The sequence below is a fragment of the Gymnodraco acuticeps genome, unplaced genomic scaffold (genome assembly GCF_902827175.1).
Source record: "Gymnodraco acuticeps unplaced genomic scaffold, fGymAcu1.1, whole genome shotgun sequence".
In the NCBI taxonomy this organism is placed as follows: Eukaryota; Metazoa; Chordata; class Actinopteri; order Perciformes; family Bathydraconidae; genus Gymnodraco; species Gymnodraco acuticeps.
The window spans coordinates 167,039-192,288 of NW_022990583.1; the positions used below are offsets into that span (position 1 = coordinate 167,039).

The 25,250-nt window shown below is 41.3% G+C and overlaps 1 protein-coding gene across 4 annotated transcripts in view; it reads right to left on the reverse strand.

Moving 5' to 3' along the window:
- Nucleotides 1–25,250, reverse strand: part of LOC117553933 (receptor-type tyrosine-protein phosphatase U) — a 171,534-nt gene that overhangs the window by 52,814 nt on the left and 93,470 nt on the right. For all 4 annotated transcript variants that reach the window (XM_034228070.1, XM_034228069.1, XM_034228068.1 and 1 more), the window contains exons 4-9: nt 21,377–21,458; nt 18,784–18,899; nt 15,584–15,758; nt 9,438–9,731; nt 1,745–2,062; nt 118–227 (exon numbers count right to left, since the gene is read on the reverse strand). In XM_034228070.1, the coding sequence (XP_034083961.1) occupies nt 118–227; nt 1,745–2,062; nt 9,438–9,731; nt 15,584–15,758; nt 18,784–18,899; nt 21,377–21,458 (1,095 nt within the window). The remainder of the gene's footprint in view (nt 1–117; nt 228–1,744; nt 2,063–9,437; nt 9,732–15,583; nt 15,759–18,783; nt 18,900–21,376; nt 21,459–25,250) is intronic.

The window sequence follows — 25,250 nt, forward strand, 5'->3', positions numbered from 1 at the left end:
ACATCTGTATTGCTCTTCCAAGTATATAAACTAAGCGAACAATTAAGCTAACGCTGTATAAACAATTTTGAGAGCTACAGGACAGTGAAATTCGACAGAGCGTCTCTCTGGGCTCACCTCATATTGTGTTATAAGGCCATTGGGCTCCACAGGCTCCTCCCACTTTAGGAAGATCATGTCATCCAGCGGGGTGAAGGTGAGCGACTCTGGCGCGATTCCTCCGGGAACTATAAGAAATTGTCAGAACAAACATTTGTCTGGGAAATTGAAGTGCTAATCCCACAGTGAGCCTCTCCTGTCAATATCACAGAAGTGAAAGTCACCGCGGCTCAGAACACAATGCACCACATGAGACTCTCAGACAGCCCAAAGCAGCAGAACATCAGATAAGGACACAGTTAATTTATGATCTGCATCAATTATGTAACCACAACACCGACAAGAGCAAGCAAATCCAAGAAGGATTCTATCATTGTATATGAAAGTTTAGTTGAAACACATTGATGAATATGTCTGGTAAACATGTTTCTGAATGGCAGTGAACATTCAACAATACACTCTTTTAAACGTGTTTTAGGCCAATTGAGCTGTAGCCCCAGTCCCCATGGTGTGTGTGATGGTTGTACAGAGGAAGACTTTAATGTGAGATTCAGGCCTGGGGCTAAAACAAGAGCCAAACAGCTGAGTCGACTGTTATTGTTCAATTGAGCTAGTCTGGAGGACAGAGTTGCTTATTAAGGCTTTTGAAAAAGGGTTCATAATTGACATAGACTGTATATAAATATATATTTATCTTTAATCACTTCAGAAAAGAAAAAAAACCTGTCCTCACTCCTCTCCTGATAGTTTTCTCTCTTTCTCTGCAAAATGTATATCTCTTTCTAGAAAATCTTGTTTGTTTTGATTTTTTTTTCCACAGCTGAATTGATTTCTCCCTCAACTGCCGACGATGACGATGTGCTGTGGCACAAAGGAATAATAGGAGATAAGAAATAAGCACAAAATCCTATCTCAGGCTTGCCAGGGACTTAGATATAATGTTTTCTCTTTTATGTTATTTTCGTCTGAAAATGAAATGGACCTTTTGTAATGCTGATTCAGCCTCAGTCAGATGGTCACCCTCCCTCTGTTTCGTTGAAGAAAAACAGAGGAGCTGGGGAATGTTTGAAAATGTTGATAAAATTCACCACATATAAACCAAATGTGACTCAAATATGAACCTGTATAATTTGTACACATGTGGTTCAGTTAATTTATGTAGTAGAATACTTTAAAACAATAACCATCAAAGAATAAACCCTATATGACAGTAGAGTTAAGGTTATGGGTAGTCCCGGGTACGTACAGTCTCTAGTCTGACATTTACTATGAGAATAGTTAAACATTTGAGGTATTCCGGTACATTTTAGACGTCAAGCTCTGAATAAAAAAGGAAGATAAAAACACTTAGTTACCAGTTTATTAAGAAAAGTAATGAATACAATAGAGCTACAATATCTCCTAACCAAAGAAGGTTATAATGTTTTGTCTGTTTTGGCGTAAAACGTTTAATGCAGGTAAGATTCAAGATGTTGTATCTGCATTAGTTTAGGCTATGTGTGGTGCTGTAACTAAGAGTTTATTATTGTTAGGGGTGATTATTTTTCTAAAAAAGTTTACCATTTTGTAACGACATTTTCCATTTTTTGTTTTCCTGTCCTGTGCTTCCTCACTATCTTTTCTGTAACCTCCTTCAGAGACTTACTGTCCTCCTCGGTCTGGAAGGTGACCTCTCTGCCCTCTTTCTTCCCCTCTGGGTTGGCCAGTGACAGACGGACATGGATGCCGTGGTAGGGTGGCAGATCACGCAGCATGAAGCGCGAGGCATTGTGTTCCACTGCCAGGCACTCACGCACCGTGGTGTTGTGGCCCCCTCCACCCCCCGCCGTGGTGTAGCGGTAGCACAGGGACACTGAGTATGTGTGGCAGCGTGTCAGGTTGAACGCCAAATTCTCCCACTGCAGGGACAACTGCCTGGACTGCATATCTGCGGCCGTGAGGCCCCGAAGTGCACGCATAGGCTCTGGGAGGGAGGAAGATTGAAGAAGAAGGAACAAAAGACAATTGAATAACAAAGATAGACAAATATAATACCATTAGAAAAGCCCCGAAGACAAAACTGTATTCTTTTGAGAAAAGGACATTTGTACATTTGTTTTGTTGAGAAATATTTGATTTCAGACAGAGCAATAGACATTGCCACTTACTGTACATCTCCGACTACCCTGACAGTAGCTAACTAGTTTGTGTGGGGTTACAGTTAAAGGTGGGGTAGGTAAGTTTGAGAAACTGGCTCGAGATACACTTTTTGTTATATTCCATGGAATGCTCTTAACATCCCGATAGCAATGAATATCTGAAGTGCTTTGACAAAAAATCCACAAAAAAAAAGTTCATCTGTGGAAGCCGTAGTACTGTAAAAAGCATGACCAATCATTTTAGCCGGGCCGGCTAAAATAACTGGATGGCCTACCTGCCTGTCAGCCTTCCATCTGTGCACAAACTTATCTCGTGCCCTCATTGGTCATGTGCGCGTTCGTGTGTGTTGGAGGAGGGGCTCTGTAAGGAAGTGGCAGATTTGTTCCGGCTGTGTATTTTCAAATTCTAGCGCGCTCGAGCTGGTTTCTCCAAAATTACCTACCCCTCCACCTTTAACATAGAGAAATAAATAGTCATGATGGCATATTGAAGTATTTTCAAACAGTAAGTTATTAGTTTTCTTAAAATTGAAACTGAAAAATACCGTTTTAACATCTGTATTGGTCTTCCAAGTATATAAACTTCGCGAACAATAGGCTCTGGGAGGGAGAAAGATTGAAGTAAAAAAGAAAAAGTAACAAAGATAGACAAAAATAAATGATACCATTAGAAAAGGCCCGAAGGCTAAACAGTATTTTTTTGGAGAAACTGACATATGTAAATTTGTCATTGCCACTTACATCTCAGACTACCCTGGCTGTTTTTCACTAGTTCTTGTCCTACATGCTGCCATATTGCCGTGCCACAACATGGAGGTCGTCAGTTTGCTGCCAGCGCAACACACCCACAGCCCCACAGGCAGAGCGGGAACTCATGCCAATTGCGCTAATTAATCGGACAGGCTGTGGGTTGCCATCCCACTCCCACTAGTTCCCGCTTCTAAGTTGCTGAGCAAATTGACTATCCAGTTGTACTTCAAAGCCCTGAGGTGTAATCCGCACACAGAAATGCCAGTGCAATACAAGGGCATTCACTTCTGCTGGTCACTTTTACTGATGGGTCATCGCGATTGCCTGTTGCATATTTTTAGAAGGCACTGAGTTAATGCTGGTCACTGCCGGGTTAACCCTGACTTTCTCTGATTAAAGGAACAACAGCTCTGTCTTTGATATCTTCATCAAATGTAATGGCTGGCTGAAATACACAGAGAGCCTCTATGCACTGAAGCACAGACCAGGCAGTGTTCAGGAGGACGTCGGAAACTGAAGGGAGGCTGAGTTAAGCCAAGGACATCCTCTGTATCAATGGAGGCATTTATCAGTGGCCATTATTAACACAGTCAATCCCTTTTTGTCAAGCAACATGCTACATAATGTATTGTAATGCTTTATCCTTCTAATAGTCTGTGTTGAGTAATGGGCCAGGGAGGCAGGGGGTGACAGCAGACATATGGGGTACAGGAAGAGATCAGTGAAGTTTGAGGTTACTGGCCAAGGTCTTAATTTCTTCGCTGACTTGCACACTTGGGATGCTTGCTGCAGCTCAGATTAGTGGAGGGAACTGAAATAAGGCAGCTAATGCATCACAGAGTACGGGCTAATGCAGTAAAACAAGAAGTATTTATAAAGATGTATCTGGAAGGTACATCTTTATATATACTCTGCAGCTGTGCAAGGACACATGAGCTGTATAACATCATTACTTCGCTCAACATCTATATTGCTCACGTCTTCCCAACTTGTATTCTTCCTTCTCTTGCTATTTGAAATGAAAACCTTCAAACACACATACATTTGAACACTTACCAGATTCTCATTTTCTCACTTATTACTGTGGTAGCACAGTTCTTTTAAATGACACTTCCAATATATACTGAACCCTTCTGTAGTCACTAGCTTTCTCTTTTAATTCGCTGTCTGGCACCTCATACTAGATGGAAATATGACCAGAGCATTGATCTGACCCTCATTCTGCTAATGTGACTGCAGATCAATGTGTGGGCACATCGCAATCGCAAAGTAGTAGACTGCACCCAGAAATAAATGGTAATGCTCCATTGTTCAGTGTGGCTGAGGATTATCTTAATGGTGCAATTGATAGTCTGCACAGTCTGAGAGCTAAATAAAGAGAGGCATTTAACTGCTGAGTTGATGAAAGTGCCGCCAAAGAGGCCACAGTGTGCTCATTGTGGCTTTTCTCAAAGTGCACATTTGTACCAGTCCCTTCCCCTCGCCTCGTCTTATTTTTGTGTATGCTACGGGCACTCATTCTCTGGCACCCTGTGGAGTGAAAACTGCAGCCGCCCAAACATGGCAGAAGCCCAGTGCCCCATGTTGATCCTTGGAGATTGGACGTTAGAGTAGAGGTGACAGGTTCTGGTTTATTATCCCTCCTACAACTGTGACAAAGGACGGCGGCAGGACAGAGCAGAGTTGCCTTAGAACAAGTGCATCTGAGGAGATCTGCATTGACTGTGTCACACGGGAAAACCACATGTGTACAGACAAGCACAACATGTACCCATGTGTGAGAAAAAACAAGAGCACACATAAATCCAAACACCACAAATGTGAACATATAGGGAATTCTGGCTCAGAATGGAAGACATGATGAACGACATGCCAAAAGAGGCAAAACACTTGTGTTCCTAATGTGCCTAATTTTAGTCAGACTACAGTGCTGGCTCCCTCTGACAGACCCAGAGCATCATGAGCAGGAGCTTTCCAGGCGGTTCAGTGACCCAGCAGCAGGTGGAAGCCCATTAAGGTGGTTTGGGGACCACCTGCAGTACAAATGCTCGCCTCTCCTCTATGATTTACTTGAGGCGCTTCAAGCTGTGCTAATGCACCGTGCTGATAATCACAGCAATGGCTCATCAAGCACACCTGGATGGCCATCAGAGCAAGGCAGAGACCATGTTCACATTCACGGCCATTAGTTTTACAGCTACTGCATGAGGACAGCTCGGCTCTGTCAGGATGTGTACGGCGAGTTTGGCTAGTTAACGTGTTTGGAGAGGAAGGGAAATATTCAACATGACCAATACATGAGTGAGATTAGTCACAGTTGCGAGACACAGCTTCTGGAGAGGAAATTCACTTTCCTCCTCAATACAGCGATGGGTTGAAATGTCTCTTCTGTTCGCTGGATAATTACTACCTCCCTGAAATCACTGCAACACGCCCACCATCTATTTTCTACCGCTTAAACCTAATCAGGCCAACAGCGAGGAGGGGCAATCAAGATTCAGCCGTGGAATGTGGGGTCAGGAGGCAGAGCGTCGACCAGATGGTTTGGAGGTTGGGTCAGAGGGAGCTCCGTGAACCAGGTGGTGATTAGGAGTCTCCTGCAGGGTCAAGAAGGTGAGATACACCAGGTGGAGGATTGCAGTGTTGCAGCGTTTTAAAGAGCAACACACTTAGGTAAGAAACACTGATAGAGCCAAGCAGGAATCAAGCAGATATAGCTGCACAAAAACAAAAAAACTAATTCAACCAGACAGAAGGACTAACGGCAAATTCAAATTTCACCTATACTTACTATTTATTGAACTAGTACTGCATCTAAATGCCCTGTTTAACAGCTCAGCAAACACTGCAGTATTATTATCCCACACATGGTTGAACAAGCTAATGTCACAGTGGTTGAAATGTAAATACATCATTAAAGGCTGAGTTTAGTGACTTTCACAACACCGATACGGCTACTGTGAAAGCAATTTCCCTTACGCTGTGAATCCTCTCTCGCTTCACCTCTCGCACATTCACATGCCTCATTTTTACTGTTTCACTCTCTCAATTTGAAAAACTACTACTCGTCTCCCACACACACATACTCCCACACCGCAGCTTTCCTTCACCTCTTCCCTCTCCCGCTAGCGACTTTTTCTACAATTTTATTGAGAATTTTTCGTGTGTCTCTTGAGGTGGGCTGGGGTGTGCAGGAAGGCTGTGAGCTCACTGGCACCCTGATGCATGGGGGGGTGTCTCTGGGTGTTGAGAGAGGAGAGTAGCTTTAATATGTCACCGGAGAGGGGGCCAGGGAGGCTCTACTGAAGCAGGGTGGGGAGATATGTGAGGGATGGTGTGTGGCAGGAAGAGACCGTTGGGCATAGGAAAGAGTGATGACCATGGAAGACTCAAATCCACAGACTGCCTTTGGGTAACACAAAGCTCTCCATTTCGTGTGCCTGAGAGCGCTACACACACATTGCAGATGCAGGCAGCGGTAATGACTGACTGCATCTCTGTTCGTGCATCTGCATCGACACAGTTCTCTTTGTGCTATATGCGTGTATGTATATTTAAAAGTGGCTGGCATCCCGCTCATCTCCCTGGGTGTTTCTGTGTCTGCACAGTGACAAATGACAGGGGGGCGCAGACGTGAGCAGGGAGTACAAAATGTGGAATTAAAAAAAAAAGTAGCCTGATGGGAAGAAAAGCTTCACCTGAATGACAGATTAAATCATTTATATCTAAATCGGTAATACTGGAGTGTCAGCTGTAACTATAGTTTAAGAGAAAATGTTCTTGCTGCACAGACGAGGCACAAAGCAAGGTCATTATGGCTGAAAGATTTAGTCTCTTAATTAATTAGTGAAGCGATGAAAAATCTATAAGAGACCACGGTATTATTATAATTGATTCATCATTTTTGTAGAAGTGAAATGGCCAAACATAGTCATATAAGAGGATTTTTGTAAGCTGAATGGATTTAAACAATCGAACAAGTTCAATAAAACATGACATTTGAGATGTTACCTTGGGCTGTTTTCTACTTTCTGACATTTATAGCTAAATATGAATAAATGTATTTAATAATAAATAAAAATGTACATGAAATTAAGGAAAGTAATCCTTATGTAGAACAAACCTACTATGAATATGTGAGGTCATATATTTTCTTTAATAATATGTTTATTTATTATAGCACCTTTCACAGAAATATAATTCACAAAGTGCTTCACAAGTAAGAACAACAGTTAAAATTAAGACCACAGAAACTAATTTAATTTACTAATGGGTGTCACTAATTGTTTATTTAAAAAACATTAACATTGTTATCTTTGTGTACTGTAATTGATATGTCTCCACCGCTGTCACCTACACATTCTTGTAAATGTATTGTACATGCTAAAGAAAGATATTCTATCCTCAAAAGATACCAAAAAAGCCAGCTTTAGGATGTCCAAAGAAGTCTGTTATCTATTAAATAACTGTCAAACCGATGGTGCCATGCTGGCAGCAAAAAAGGGCTCCCCGCTCAGCTCCAGAGCTCAGAGAACACGGTGATAGCAAAAGTGCTTTTTCTGTCCATCGGCTCCTCTCCGATTGAATTTGAGCAGATTATCGTGACAGATGCAGCCGCGTATAATACAACTCTCTGTAGACTTAAAGGTAGGGTAGGTAAGAATGGAGAAACCAGCTCGAGTGCGCTAGAATTTGAAACTAAGCAGCCGAAAAAAATCTGCCCCTTCCTTCAGACTTCCTCACAGAGCCCCTCCTCCAACACACACGAGCGCGCACATGACCAATGAGGGCATGAGATAAGTTTGTTCACGAGATGGAAGGCTGACAGGCAGGTAGGCCATCCAGTTATTTTAGCCGGGGCGGCTCAGATGATTGGTCGTGCTTTTTACAGCGCCACGGCTTCCACAGATACATGCTATCAGGATGTTAAGAGCATTCCATGGAATATCACAAAAAGTGTTTCTGAATTACCTACCCCACCTTTAATAATGCTGTTGGGCATCAGTACTTTGAGCCGTGGGTCTTCCAGAGAAATACATAATTAAAGGCAAAGAAGACATATTTATAGGTATTGCTATCATAGATCAGGGGTCTCCAACCTTTCTTCATCTGAGAGCTACTTTGAAAAAATTAAAGTGGCCAAGAGCTACTTGCATCACATCGCTTACATGTATTCACATAGCACTCACCAGTTGAATTAAGCTACTTTTGTACACGTGTGAAATTGCAATACCTAAAGCTTATCAAAGATCTTAACTTCACATCAAGGTCCAAGAAAACGAAAATGTCTCACTTCTTATTATGGCCCACATAGTGAATACATCACCTTAATCACCACCTTACAAGCATCTTATGGCACATGTATAAAGTAAGTGCATTCACTCTTTTTTACAGTTCGTGAGATGACTGGCGCTGCATGGAGTCCACCATATGGTGTATACTGGAGTGTACCCACTTAGGTTCACTCTAATAGAGTCATTTAAATGTTCATCAGTCAGTCTTGTTCTGTATTTAGATTTCATGACATTCATGTCAGAAAAAGAGGAGACGGTGAACTCGGAAGCTTTCCTCCTGCCTTCACAAACTTTACACACGTATTTATCGTCTGAAAATAGCAAGAGGACATTCATACTCTGCAATCTGCAATTGATAAGGTAAATGATTGTATAATTCAGTTTAAACAAAGTAACACACAGGTGAAGCTTGGAGGTGTGTTTTCAGCTTGTAGTGTCATAGCAGATACTGACCAGTTAGTAGCAGTTTGAAGTAGCAACAGCACTTTCGTGTTTGGAGTTGTTAAAATACTCTATTAAATGACTGAGCGTGTATGTTGATGATGATACTGGTCTGGACTTTGACTCTGAGCTCTATTATCTAACATGCCCTGCAATCAAATGATGCTGTGTGACGTCAAGCACAACCCTCTAATACATAAGGGCAGCGGTTACTGACCCGAAGGTCTGAAAATAATAAGGGGGATAACAAGGAAGAAAAAAGTGTTTCTAACTTTTTCTAATATAAATGTATACTGTATATATTTTGCCTAATATTTGATGTATCAGTTTATGTGAGAAATTGTTTGTTTGAAAACGTTTATTTATTTTTTCCACCGCCTTTTTTTTTTGAATAAACAAGAATATTTTACTTTCAATCACATCTGGACATTCCTTTATTTTCTCTCTCCACAACAAGCGTATATTCATCGGTCAGCCCATGAGTGAATCACAGACAAAATAATTTAAAAGAAATGGATATCGTGGTTATAAATGTATATATCATGTCAATTAATAGTAGTTTAATAGTATATGTTTCTTGTTCTCTGGACGATCTTAATTTCTATGCGACTGCCTGATTAAATGAAGTGATGATCCCTTTAAATCCAAAAAGGTTGTTAATCTCTGCATTAGGCAGCCCCTCCCTGTCTAGTGGTACAGTGTGTCAGGAGCTCACCTGCACATTTGGTCCTGCTCACAAGAGGCGGTCCTGGGGGGCCGGTCCCTCCCTCCCCGGGCCGAGTCAGCAGCACACTGATGTGATACTCTGTGTCTGGCTCCAGGTGCCACAGCTTATAGGTGACCATGTTGACTCCGTGCACCTCTGACCATGGAGACTGGCTGGCGCGGTACTCAATCTCCTTCCTGATAATGGGGCCATCTCCCAGGATAGAGTTGGTGTTGAGCTGGATGATTAGGTAAGTGGAGCCGGCTCGCAGCAGCTGGGGTGGCGCAATGGGGGATGGAGGTACTGTCAGAGGAAATAAAAAGCATTGTTTTTCGTTTTCCTGTCCAAAAACAACTTTGTATTGGTGAAAGCATTTGCTGGTGGGTACATACAGTAGCACTGCTGCTAGGTAAAGTTGTAGTATTAATTATATTAAACATTTGTAAGCAAACAGATGTCTCCTCATGTTAAAGCCCACTGAGTCTCAAATGAGTCCCGAGAGACTCCTGGGTGTGAGCAGGTCAAACTGTGTACACATAGCAGATTAGTCATACCTATTAACAAGGCATTCACAGCCTTGCATACATTTCAGCAAAGCAGGGAGTGAACAAACAGCTGTGTATGCAGTCCATTGAATGTGTATGATCATTGTGGATGTGTTAAGTGTTGTACATCTTTTTCTCTGAGTGTTCTTTCCCTTTCGCTGGTAACCATGATGAAAGAGGAGACTCTGCATCACTGTCGGAAAAGATTGCCAAGTCCAGGATTAATTCCAGAGCCCAACGGTCAAATGTCACTTACTGGCAGATCCAAGCCACTGAACAATTACACGGGCAACAGTGTGAGGGAAGGGAAGGGAATGCAAAATAAATGAGAACAAAGCATGAGAAAAAGATCAGAGTTAGATCTGTGGCTGTGACTAATCCTTCATTCCTGCAGAGGCACCTCTGTCTTTGATGGCCCTCCTGCCTGTGAGCCTTCAGCATCACCAGCGCCTCACCTCTACTCCGCACCGCTTCCCCTCCCTGCAGCAGCTCATCTTTCGGATGTCAATGACTGCATCCATAATGAAAGGACACGTTTAGGCCTTAGGCTGAGCAGCCAGTGGGGACACATTTAAAACAACTCGCTCATCTCTTTCAAGTTCTTTGTACTATTTCTATTCTATTTTATTTGTATTTACTTGCACTATTTTAACCCTTGTATTTGTTTTATTGTGTTGCACTGTTGACCTAAGATTGTCATTGATATATCTACACTGTAGCTACTGTATGTACACATGACAATAAAAGCCTTGAATCTTGAATCATTAAATTCACTGCTTATTTTTCTCAGAATATGAATGTCTTTGTTTCCCTCCTTTTACAGAGCTATTGTCAAACGTAACATTGTTCAGTGCCAGCTTCTGTTGAATTAAGGATGTATCCAAACAGAGATTTATGCTTTAACAAGGAGTAGAACACATCTTCTTAAATATTACAGCAGAATGAAATAATTCCCCCTTGGGGATTAATACAGAATATCTTCTTCTTTAAATGTAGTCAGGATTAAAATATAATATGCGGCCACCACAAAAGCCATAAAGTACCTTAAAGATTCAATTGTTTTATTCATTATGAGGACATGTTGCTCTCCTACAAGCCAATAATAAAGATTCATCATGATTCCCGCATGCAATCTGCGGTTTAGAAATGAGTGGTTCCAACTCATTACAGGGATGATTAGGCTCTTCTTAGCAGGGCAGCAGGGAAAAAGGGATTTGTGAAAGTCTCGTTAAGAACTCGGTCTCAGCTCCTGTGACATAGATTACAGGGTTACAGGCAGTTCATTGAACGTGATTTATAGCCGGACATCTACTCATGGTGCAGAATAGACTGGCCCATAGATAACATATTTGTCCTGATTGTATCTTAGAATTATGGCCTGGCAGTTATATTTCCCCGACAACCAGTCAAGATGCAGTTTATGTCTAAATCTCAACATATAAAAATGTAGAGACTAGGACGGGGAATGAAATAGCCATCTTGGAAAACCTTTCTCACCCTCTCTGCAACAAGCTCAATCTGGCAATCTGGGTCTTAGAATAGAGGATACACTTTGTTGTTATTGTTCTGCTGAATGTATATTATTGTGTGTATATAAGTTAATTAAGGGAAATAACACAAATAGTCAAATGCATGTATGTGCTCACATAATGGGTAAATAAAACTGATTCTGATAAAACACAGACAATGAAAGACAATGCTTTATATTGATGTTGCCGTATAGTAGCTGCAAATGCTGAAATGTGGATGCTCCAAACATATCAACAAACCTGCAGCAAAGGAGAATCAATCACCACAGTTTCAAAGTGGAAACAGAACGTTAGTTTCACAAAGTCAATATCCAACCAAATGTGAAATATTGTCTCTTCTTCTGTTCCTGAGAATAGTGTTGAATCATAAAGGGTTTTTGCAGTACATCATTATGTCACAGTGAAATTGACCTTGTCATCACTTCATCGTGTTATACTATTGGACATTTGTATGGTATTTTGTAATAATGAGCAAACTAATTCTTGACTTATGGCCAAAAACATGTTTCTTGGCCGTTACTCAAGAATTATTCCGCTAATTATGACAAAATGCTCCACCAGAATCTAATCAGTTTATCCAAGTAGACTAGTTTGCCAAATTGAAAGAAACTCCCTCAAGGCATCCCTGAGATAATACGTTCATGATAATGAGACTAAAGGTCTTTACACACCAAGCCGATTTTCGGCGTCGATAGATGTCGGGCCGTCGATGAGCGTCGTGTCGCCCTACTCAGATTGGTGTGTCTTGGTGTGTACTGCGCCGTCGTGTCTTTTCGGCCGTGCCGACACGTTCCGCCACCGATTCGACATGTTGAATAGTCGTTGGCTAAAGGCTAAAGGCCGTCGGCCAAAGAAATCACTCTGATTGGCTGTTCAGCTTAGCAAATCAGTGCATGACAAGCGAAATGGAAGTGAGGGACCAAACAAACGATTAAGAAGGCAAATCTGAGAATTAATTTAACTCCAGCTCTCGACACAGGTTCGGCAAAGCCCCATGAGCTTCTCGCTGTAGAGTGAACATGGAACGCACACGCTATTTGTTGTTTGTTTATATCACGCAGTCTGTTCTTCTTCTCTCGGTGTATCATGCCGTCTGTCTTCCGGTTGTTGCCTCTTTTTAATGACGAATACACACTACCGATGCCTGCTGGTAAGGAGAGTTATTGCCACTCACGCATGCGCAGTTCGTACGTGCAACTTGGCCGTCGGCTGAAGTCTAGAGGCTTCTCAATACTCAAATTTCCCCTCCTCGACTCCTCGGTCCTCGGTCCTCCGGTAGTGACCCGGAAATGAATTTCAGCGCGCCATTTTGAAGGACGTCTCATTTCTCTAAATGCACACCGAGGACCGAGGATCGAGCATCGAGGAGGCTCTCTGGAGGAGCTCTAACCGAGGATACACTGATGGTTCCTCCACGGCTCCTCCACGGATGCATTTCCGGGAACGGTGGAGGCGTGACGCACGGCTGGACTTATCTCAGCCAATGACAGCTATGCATGCATCCCCTGGATATTATTTTAGAAACTGCTTTCATCGCGTCGCGATGTTTCCAGAGAGAACAGCTGTACGGTCCATGCAGAAAGCAGAGCAGTGTGTATAATATATATCACTCAGTATAACAGGCCTACTCTCTTTATTTGCTTTAGTTTAGTAGATATCTACAAACAAAGAGTCGATATTTTTCTAAGACCATTGCTTCACATAATAAAATACACAACGGCTTATGCTTTAGGAGCTGTAGGTGTGTGTGGTACAGTGTGTAGGTGTGTGTGGTACAGTGTGTAGGTGTGTGTTGTACAGTGCGTAAATGCGGCGGACAGACGGGTCTCAGTTGGTTTGGTGTCCTCTGCTTACTTTTAATAGGCTACTTGTAAATACAACTTTTGGCCCGTAATTTCAATTCCCCATTTCAGCGACCAGAGAGAGGGGGGGATATATCCAGTCTCTGATTGTGTTACGTTATTATGAGAGTGCTCTCATACTTTAAATTGTATATAAATATATTGTGTGTGTGTGTCCGCATCTGTAGCCTGTTATTGTCTCATTATACCGCACTCTCAATGAATTCAAAGTAAATATGTGGGGGAACAATGTTCAGCTGATCTAACAGAGATACAGCGCTATGACAAAACACTCGACACGTAATAATGAACGGACGTCTCTTTAAAATGACCGCTCAGAGGAGAGGAGTTCTCATTTCTTTAAACGTCTGCTGCTTCCCCTCCTCTCTCCTCGGTCCTCCGCTCGCATCTCCTGTGGGCGGGTCTAAGTCTCGAGGAGGGGAACCGAGGAGGGGAGACGAGGAGGGGAAATTTGAGTATTGAGAAGCCTCTTCTGTGTGTTCCAGTGCGAAACATGGCCAAGACGTAGGAGACGTGAGGCGACGTGAGGCGACACGTGTTCTTTGGTGTCAGTTTGGTGTGTAAGGACCACATGCAATTTAAAAACATAACGCCGCAGGCCACAGCTGGCTTCAAAGCAGAGGCATAAAAAAAGCAAGGAAAGCAATAAAGACATGAATACAATAATACTTATTTGCTGAGAATCTGATTACACTGAAAGGGGTTTTCTGGGCTTCTATGAGCACTGATTCCTCTGTGTCTGTGGTGACAGTGTTTTTTTAAATATTTTGGCAAAATAGCTTCAGTTTGTACTGTTGCAAGTGATATGACTTACAATAAACCAAATCTGTGCTTCAAAATCAATCAACCTAGATCTATCTCAGGCTCTAACCATTGAATAGCTGATAAGACATTCCACAAACACAAATGTCAGCCTGTTTATGGCATAGGAGGTACATTAAAGGTCACCTATTGTGCAAAATCCACTTTCTCATGTCTTTTACACATCAACATGTGTCCCCTCTTTGTAAAGAGATTCTGAAGGTTTCAGGAAAAAAGATTCTCTCTCTTTTTGTCCTGATCCATTTATATAAAAACCTGCCTGAAAATGAGCTGTTCAGATTTTTGCCACTTTATGAAGTCATAACAATTTGGCTTGTGTAACCATTAGGCCCCCCCCCCCCCACCTTATCACCTGAATCTCCTCCTAGAGCACCATTGTGTTCTTTTTAACCAAATATCTCTCAGAGGGGCGTGGGGAGGGGCTCCTTATTTTCATCTAAAGTAACAGACACAGAATCAGCACTTTTGAAACAGGGCGGAAACAGAGGGGATTATGGGATGCTACAATGCATGATCTGTTTGATATTTGGAGCAAAACACTTCAGAGACATGTTTTGAATATCCGAGACCTATAATATATTGATGAAAAAGAGTATAATAGGAGTCCATTAAGTTATGACCAAATGTTTTCGATACATCATCTGGGGATCATGCATGTTCTAACACATTTTCATGGCAATCTTTCCGACAGATGTTAAAGTAATTTAGCCTGCAACAAAGGGATTGACAGACCAACTAAGAGAGACCAATAATGCCGTCAGCGTATTCTGCACTCTCTCTAACTCTCTCCTACCCTCACAACAGTCTTTTGAAAATACCTTATACCAGGAGGAGCATATAGTAGAGGGCTGGGAGATCGGAAATTTTTCACATTTCTCCTTCCTTTGCTGAGGGCGGGAGTTTGTTATGCCTTCAAACCATCCCACAGCCATGTCATTACTATGCTGTCAAAGTGGTGTCAGGCTGTGGAGCTGAAGTGAGTAATGGGAGTGAGGTCACCATCTGCGGTACATGATATGACAGGGGCTGCAGGAGTCCAAGTCAAGTGAACAGCTCTTTGACAGAGAGCTGAAGAGCTGAGCATGGCAGCATATTTGACAACTCCAGCTCAGAAAACACCACATGTCAAGTAAAGTGCATTTGAAATGCAGAGAGCCTTCATGTGTGTCGAGCAATATACAATTTGTATTTTTTGAACGTTCAGTTTGAAAAAGGTGTCTTTGTTTTCGATCACTCATAAGCTAAATGTTTTAAATTACCTTTTGAATCCCACGCAGAACATCATGTTTTATATAAAAGCAGCAGAGATGAACTCATGTTTGGGATGAAAGAAACAGGAGGGGGGGGAAGACCAAAAAGAGGAACCATAAGAGACAAAAATAAGAGAAAGCGTTTACCTTTAACAACAAGTTCAGCAAAGTTTGACACCCCAGAGCCCCTGGGAGACTGGGTGACGCAGCGGTAAAGGTCTTGATCTGTTTGCTGGACGTTGTCTAGCTGGAAGGATACCACAAAGCGCCGGTGACTCAGGTGCTTGACTGATGCTGTTGTTAAAATGTCCCCATTGTGTCTCTGGAAGGCAAGCAAGGACAAGGTCAGAGAAAACACGACGGGTCATCATGTGACACACACACACACACACACACACACACACATCTCATCTCATAGTGTTTCATGTACAATAGCTATACACACAGACAGTTAGAAAAAGAAGAATGATTCAAGCTCCACAACCAACCCTTCGCAGAAGACTGCCTTGAAGGCTTCCTGCCATGACATTTCTATAAGTTTATGTTGCAACAAAACTATATTCTTAGGCTTAGGAAATGAACATGGTTTGGTTTGGAATAGACCTGATGTGGAAGAAACCCTCAAGAATAACTTGTCCTATCTGAACCCAAACTATCTATCCTACAGTCCCCATGATGCACCTCTGTATATCCTCTGTTTATTACACCCACATCTTATAAAATGAGAAAATAAAATTGACCTGGTTAAAATGTTCTGTTTACACCAAGAATACGGATTTTGCTGATAGTATGGATCCGTTTTTTAAGTAGAGTAATAAAGATTTAGAAATGTATTGTTTCTGAACTTGTCCCCAGACAATTTATATGATGTATTTTGCTATCCAGGTCACTTCTTATTACGGCTATGTGATTAAAAAGAAGGATTGTCCATTTGTATGCAATTTAATTAGGATGGCAGGAGAATCTCTCTGATTTAATCAGACAATATGACAATCAGACATGCTTTAACAAAGACAATTGAAATCTAGTTAAAATAATAGTGGTTATGGGGGTTATACATGTCATGAGTGTTGTCCCTTAATGAAGCCCATCTACAACCTCAGTTGTCCTTGGTGTGCAATGTTATTGAAATAAACATGTAACTGCTCAGCAGTTAGAATTGGGAGACAGATGGGCTTTGCTGCATTAAAGTTTAATCAGTTTAGTAAATAGGCTAACGGAGGAATAGCAGCATGTAGACTGTGTTTTGGTATAAACAAAAAAAAAGATACATTAGAAATGGCTGTGAGACAATTGTTGTTTTCAGCATAAAGCAGCGTGTCACAAAGCAAAAACACAACATGAAAGAGATATTTGGGGCAGAAAGTGGGAAACAATAGGAAAATATTGCATGTGATTCAAATGAATGTTGTATGATGCACCTTGCTGTTGCAGCGTGAGAGGCATTTCTCACATTGTTCCACACCATTAAAACTACAAGCATCCGTCAAGTCCACGTAGCCTCAAAGACAAACATAAACTCTTTTTTTCACATGTTTTCAGGCCATTCTCTTTGTGTGAAATAGCCGCCATGAATTTTGATACTTTTGATCTGCCAGTTTTTTACAAAACCCAAAGTGTGTGAGCGTGCTGGGATTAACAAGGAGATCTTCGGGTTATGCTAGGCCATCCCAGCTTCTGTTTTGCTTCTGATTTGGGCCTTCGAAAAGCCACAGACCACACAAACCTCGGGCCGAGCCTTCAAAAACAAACACATAAACAACGCCTACCGATTTGGGTTAAGCGGGCAATTAATCTTGCGACCACAAGAAAAGACTGAAAGAAATCCTAATCCCGCATCCTTCCTGTATCTTTTACACTTCCTTATTTCCTACTAAGCATGTGGATTACAGAAAGGAGGCAGGGGAAATTAGGATAAATCTAATAAGTATGAGATCACTTCATGTTACGTAAACAATCTGGCTGTAACTAATTGGCGAGGAAACGACAAAACGATCTGTTAATCTGGCAGGCGTGTGCAGTCAAGACTGTGCTGCAGCTGGTGCGGCAGACACAATGAATACCAAAGGGCACAACAACAGTAAACAACAGTATTGGGAGTTCATATGAAGAAAACCGCTCTAACAGACGCGTTACGCAGGCAGGAGGACGGTGAGGAGGACAGTAAAAGGCAGGGGAGAGCCAGGGAAGCAGCATTTCAGTGGCCTAGAGATCTCATTACAGCAGACGCCTGTATGGTTATGCCAGCTAATTACCCAAAGCATTTGTCTTCATCCTTGTGCTGTGACTAAATGGCTGTTTTGATAAAGAGGTGGGAAGGAGGACGCATCAATTACATAAATCACACACCTACAAGTTTTAAAACAATAAAGTAGGTTTGCCTGAGGTCAACCGTGATCAACACTTGCTGTAGTGGGGGGTAAGATGTTTGCGAAAGCAGTGGATGTGTGGCTGTGCAGAAATTGCAGCATGAGATGAAAAACTGAAGAGCCCTACAACCCAATGACGTTTGGTCCTTTAATCAGGGCTACAGAAAGAGGGGAATTTTAAGACTACAGAGAAATTCCCACAAGAGCTAAGGACTGCATGGCCCGTCCGACCTTCACAGAGCAAAACACTCTAGATGAAAAGACAGAAATCTAAAACACAGCGCATGATTTGAATAAAAACAGGAGGCAGTGAAGAAAGCAGAGAACAATATGATCTTATAAGCAATGCTAATTTTCAGAGGCAGTGAAGTGAGGAGGCTTCAAGGCCTTCATGGCCTTCACAGCATTAGAGCTCTGCTTCTACCATCTTTATTTAAGAACTCACGTCAGGGACTCATCATTATTACAGAAATAGAGAAAACCTTATTGCGATGGTTATTTAGGGGAACAGCCTATTTAAAAATGCAACATGTATGTGAAACCTCAGTTATACAATTATGAATATGTCTTTAACTGAATGATTTACATGGCATCGGGTTAATAAAGTATCAATAAACAAACAACTACAAAAAGACAACAAAGAAATCTCAGAGAAGTTTAAAAAAAAACTAAAAGCAAAAGACCATAATGAGACCCACAATGACTATAGAGAAAGAAAATTACACAATACAACGATATGCAAAACAACCACAAAGACACTCAAAAGGACAACAAGGAGACACAAAATGACTACAGAGCGCTGTGTTGTGCTTCCTACGGTCTGGGTGATTTACTGCATAACCTGCAGCACCTCCAAATTATACAGGATTGAATCTTTAAAGTGTGAAAAGTGCCCAAACCAGTTTTCTGTTTGTACTGTTGACTTTTTGGGATGTAAAAATACTAAAAACTCACAAACTCCAGCGTTAAACTACTGACCTCCAGTAGGAACTTCTCAGCCTCAGCTGCTCTTCCAGAAGCAACACACTGGAAAGTAGCGTTTTGCCCAGCATTGACCTCCTCATCTCCTAGCCTGGAGAAGTGCGGCGCCTTATCTAAAGAGACAGACGGAGAAAGAAACACAGTGAGATCAAAAGACTCCATTACCTTTCAGCTATTCACAATGTCAGTCAGCTATACGATAACATTTGATCAAGGCTTTTCTGTTTTTTCAAACGCATTAATAGGAATTTTAGACATTTCTGTTTGAGAAAACAATTAGCTTTATCCAATGCTTACCCATCGGGGATTTCATATCACAAACTTTCTTCATTCATTTGGAATTAAATTAATTGTGCTTTATTTGCTTGAATTGTTCTGACGCACTTGATATTAACAGTTTTTTCTTTAACTTATTATATAATTATTAAGTATTTTTGTAAAGCAAAAACCTGAAATATTAGAAATACTGCCACAATCTGTGCAGGGAAAAAAAAAATAAGCAAAAATACCAAACACTGGAAAATAAATATTGCAAGAAGAAATCTCTCTTTTTTCTTTAGTTTTTTTTGCATTTGTTTGTTTATTTGTGTTGACAGTGGAGGATAGAAGTTGTTGCATTTCCTTCCACTCCCAGATTCTGCTCAGCACAACAGAACTTTGAATACAACTCAACATTAGAATAAATCAAGAATAAAAATATAGGATAAGATCAAAAGCAAACATTAGTGTGTAATTACAGTAGGTTGAGAGGGGGACTTCGTGTATGTTGCCATATAACTTGCTATCAAACAGCTAAATCTGATAAGAAGCCATTTATTACGAGCAGAATGTGGGAGTGAATTTGCAGAAGAAAACCGTAAGTATGCATCAGCCCTCCACATTTCGAATAATAATGTCCCTGCATGCTGTGCGGAGCTGCAAATGAGTCAGTGTGTGGGTGAAGCCCTCTCACCCAACTCTATGGTTAACAATGGTGGAGTGAGAAGCAGATTCCCGCAGAGCCAAATCACTGGGTAAACGCCGGGAGCACTGCCTGCCTGCTCTGAGAAATAGGGTCGGACAAGTTGACTTGTCACTCTGGATGATTGACAGGGAGAAATGGCAGAGTAACAGTGAAGCTGAAGCATTGGGGAGAAGCAAATATTTGGATCTAACAAATCTCCTGCTTGGCTTTGCACAACTGTGTTGATATCTAGTGGGATGGGGGGGGAGTTGACAACAAATTGTTGATCTTGTTTTTTGTGCAGAAAGTAGCAAGGAAAGAGTGCTCACATCTGTACCCTGCAGGTGACCATGTTTCCTTTCAGAGACACTTAATGCATAATTCATGCCTAAACCAACACTGAAAAAAAATAGGCCCTAAAGTTTGCAAGGACTGCGGTGTTATACAGCTAAATGTGTCAGATCTTATCCTCGGGACACTTAAGCGTGATACATATTTCATAGTATCATCAGTATCAGAATCAAAGACCAAGACTCATGAGAAAAATAAACCAGAAATGTCAACCAGAATTCATATAAAAGGAACTTGTAGAGCTTTTTATTTTTTTTCCTATTTAATAGATTTTTTACTATGCGACACTTCCCTTCGATTTCTCACTCCTTGTTCTCTCCTCGCTGCCAAATATGCGGGCTGGCCATGTGCCACATCATAACGGCATGCTCAGGTCTTGATTAGAGTCTTAATTATTTAATGGCCACAGTGGGAGCATTCAGAAGATGCCATCTGCTGTCTCAGGGAGAAACAGGGTGACTGACAGGGTGGTACGCATACAGGGGGGGTATGGAACAAGCTCACAGCCGGTGTTCGTCTGACAAAATCACTGGTGGTCTCCTCTGTGACACGACATGCCTGAAAAGTCTTCAAACATCATTGTGATAACAGCATGGGATATATAAATATTTACAGGGGGATACAGCTGAATCGCCATGAGAGAAAAATATCAATCAACAATCAGTCACTAAGAAGAAGTAGAGGCAATGGATGTTAAAATTGAGCCCTCGTGTTCAGTAGTGGATTGTACGTGGAGTGTGACACAAGGAGACTTTGTTCAGGTATTAAGCTCAGGGGATTCAGGAATATGTTTTACACTAACAACAAACTGAACCGCTAGCCTCGCTGACACAAAAAGTGAATTGGTTACAAAATAAATCACCCTGAAGATTCTCATAAAGCTTTGAAATGTTATGCTTGATAGTGGAAAAAACACTTGACACAGTGACTTGTGACCAAAAGCTACACGGCATTTCCAGTCAGGCCAGAAAAGTCTACAGAGAGAGGATTCAAGATTTGATTGATTAACACATATGTGGCTGTCAAACAAAGGCAGGAGAGGCAGGTGTGTCGTCAGGTGGATGGGAGTGTTGCATTTGGGTGTCACACTGTTTTAATAGCATCGCTATTGTCGCAGTACGCCTCGGGAGAACCTGCAGTTCTCATATAACAGTTCGATCATCAGCCATCACTGTTGTTTTCATCCTTTGTTTGTTTCATACTGTTTTTAAATACATATTTTGCCTAAAACCACTACATTCTTTCCCCCTTCAGCAGCTTCTGTAATTGCAATTCATTGTCAGAAGTGGCACTTACAGCAGGGGTAGTTGAGCACCATGATGTCATCTATGGCAATGTAGCCTCGCCGCTCTCTGGAAACGGTTGCCTCAATCAGTACCTGCAAAAGAGAAGTGAGTGTGAACACATGATGAACAGATTTAACTTATGAGCAGAACAGTTAAAGCTTACACTTATGACTATCCTAATGCTCTCAAAGCTGAAGTGCAACAGCAATTTTCTAAAGCACATTGAGGGCTGTGTGAGGTCCACAGCTCGCGCCACTCTTTAAGTGACAGACACATTCATTACAAACATGCCCATCACCACATGGTTGCACATCTGCTGACCCAAAACAAAACACTACACAATGAAAGAAATAAGACCAAATCATAAAAATAGAAAGATGGATACGTTTGCCTTTGTCCGCAGGGCCAAAACAAATAATGTCTTTATCGAGGAGGCACACAACGTGGCGCCTGAGTCATGAGCGCTATTCTGCATTCAGGGCGCAGGCTGCTGCGGAGCCATAACAGCAGATAATACAGCTAGCACAGGGTCACGACGAGACTCAAGGGAGGACAAAGCTCCATGCCGTCCTATGGAACAATAAGTTGGATGAGCAGCGGGCTCTCATGAAACCTAATCAATATCAAATCACCATCCTCAGTAATACTGAGAGAGTTATGAGACACAGGGGTGAAGTTTGTTTTCACAGAACCAAGGACAGTCTCCCATCCGTACGTTTGATCGAAGGCCGGCTTTGAGTTATTGTTTCTCATAATCCTCTGACCAACTGATTACAACATGGTTCCTATCAAAAGGTCCACGCACACACACTCTCAAACGATCGTATATCCTCCAAGCTACTTTAAATGTGTGTTCACACCCAGGCGTAGCTTAAATGGGTTATGCAAGATTGGAGCTCGTTCTTTTCAAAGTCATAACTGAATCAAGTCACAGCGGCGACTTCTTGTGTTGTAGAGTTATTACACCAAGCAGGGGTACCTGAAATCTTATAGCTTTATTTCAGTGATATTGTGGAAAGCTGTGGAAAAGGGTAGTAAGCGGGCATTAAGTAAAAACAGATTTATATAGTTGCCAATCATGGTGCCGATATGGCATAAAAGTGTAAACTACAGTCTCCAGGATATTGCAGTAGGTTTAACGGATACTTTTTTTTAACCCTTAAATTACACATTTTAAACACAACCATATGATCTTGATTTTCAAGATCCATCCACTGATGAAAACTTATGAGATGCAGAGATGCTTGAATAAAAACTGAAAATAGACCGTGATTTCAAAACCTTTGTCACAATATGTTTTTGGTTTTCATTTTCACAAAATAAATAAAAATTCTGAAATACACAATTCTTAAAACTAAATGACATCATGACAATTTAGTGTATGGTACTTCCAACCGAAGATGTTCTGCGTTCTAGAGCAAAAGTATGACGTGTTTGAAGGTATGAGTACTAGCCATTTATTGCCAATTTTTGTAAATGATCATGTTGCTGAAAGAAACATTTCACATGATTTGTTTGATATCCAGACCAATAAGACACCCATATTTTCTCCCCATCACAATCCGATGCGTTGGCACCCCAAATGAAAGGTTCACCACAAACTTTCCGAGACCTGTTGCCCAAATCCCAGACTTCCACAGTTAGTAGCACAGAGACAGCCCACCTCCCTTAACTTGGAAAATAAGACGTGTGATTACAGCAACAATTCATTACAGCAACCCTGGCCGTGACGACCCCTGAAGGAAGGTGCACCAACACAACGTGATGGGATGTGAGGAGATTGGGCTCAGCTAGGAGACTCCTGGCCGAATGAGACGCAGAAAGCCAGGCGTGCAGAGAGAGGAGAGGCAAGGCTGAGGTTGACAGGGGGGAGGTGAGAGGGAGAGGAAAGGTCCTGGCTGCTGGGTCTCAGTGTTGGAGAGTGACCTGCTCTAAAGCTGGCTGCTCTCCTCAGGCTCAGGGAGGAACATTCAGGCTAATCTCCTTCTGCTGGAGTCCATTTTCATGTTTGTTCCCAGCTGGAACCTGAGTCTGAACATCTTACTGCCTTAAAAAAATGGATATAAACATGTTCTGTTTTCATGATTTGCCACTTTTCCCCTTATCTCTAATGATATATCTTCTTCAAAAGCCTTTTATCAGAATCCTCATTTCACTCTATATTTCCATCACTTTATCATTGCCTTCCTTTATTTCCTTCGATGTCCATCTTCCTTTACTCTTAATGTGCGCCTGCCTAAACATTCAACATTTACAGCAATGATTAAAGGCCTTTTTCTTTGAATATGTTGGCCTGAATTAGCTGTGCAAGCACACACCGCCCTGCCATTAGACTAACATCAAAATTAGCCAGAAACACTGATTAGGCTTAATGGTATCCAAGAAAGAGAAAAAAAAATTCTTGCAAGTCTAATTGAAGGTGTTATTACTCTCTGCTGAGCTAAAACACTCAATAAGAGATTGATTACTGGTTAATCCTCAGTCTTCTAAGCCATTAGGGTAGAAGGTTATTAGGAGGGAGACATTCTGAGCATTTGTTTCAATAAACAACCTTCCCAGAATTTTATTGATAGCCACTTTCCCAATGAGACTTTTGTACGTCTGTGCTTTATTCTAATGAACGGCTACTTTCCTTCTAAAGGATATGAAATGCAGGAACCATCTTCTGAAGACAAAAAACAAATAACAGTGTGACAAGCAGTGATTTATGACTGATATAAAATGCACATTAGGAGAAAATATTACATTACCTTGCAATATTGGCTTTTAGGAGCAATTTGTTATGTATACAAATCAAGAAATGATTTATCTGGACCTATAAACCAGCTTCTTCTACTTTTCCCACTTTAGTCAGAAGACACCATTAGACAAGGGGGGCTTTCACTCACCATTAGACGCCGTCATAGATAAATGACTTCTTAAATATTCAGACAAAAGGTCACGTGCTGAAGTAAATCTGTTCAGGTGGAAAATGCCAAAGGATAATAGTCTGTGTCTGATTTGCTCTCCACAGTATTTCACAAAAGCCTTTTCATTTAGCTAGCAGAAGTCTCAGCAGCAAGAGATATTATCAGACAAAGCTGAGACATGAGGACTTTCATTTAGACGTCTTTGATGTGCTAACCACTATCTACCACTATCTAGCTTGTTGTTTATTTAGAAGAAATTAGTCTTATAAGTAAACATGATGGTGTCCACGGAAACATTGTAAAAATACTATTTTATACAATCACGCAGCCCCAATTGCTTCAAAACAACTCCGAACATTGCAACAATAAGACGTTAAAAATAAGTTAAAGTCACTAGAAGACACAGAGTAAATACTGTATTAAGGCAAGACATGATGTGGCACCTTAAGTAAAACCCATGCTAAAAAAATCGTTTAGGTTATTAATAAAAATGTCCAAAGAGTTGGAGTCCCTCCGATCCTCAGGCATATTCTTCCAGAAACTAGGGCCACAGCGAATAATCGCTGACTCAACATGCATGACATTCTTTTTGTCGCTGCTTTTAATTGAACTATTCATATCTTAGACTGCACTGTAACTTTTATCCATGTACTATTTTCTTTTAATGTTTAATTGACTGCCATGTATTTTTTTCTTTTAATGTTTATTTTATTAGCTTTTCTTTTTAATGACTGATTTTAAATGCCATTTTCTTAATCTCTTTCATTTTTTGTAAAGCACTTTGAATTGCCTTGTGTTGAAAAGTGCTATATAAATAAACTTGCCTTGCCTTGCCTAAAGGTAGCGGAAAGAGTTAGCCTTAAAAAGCATGCGTTATCCCTCATCCCTTACTTCTTTAGCACATTAACCCCTGTAAGCATGAACATGTCCTTTTTACACAATAGACAAACAACATACATAGAAATTATTTTTGGG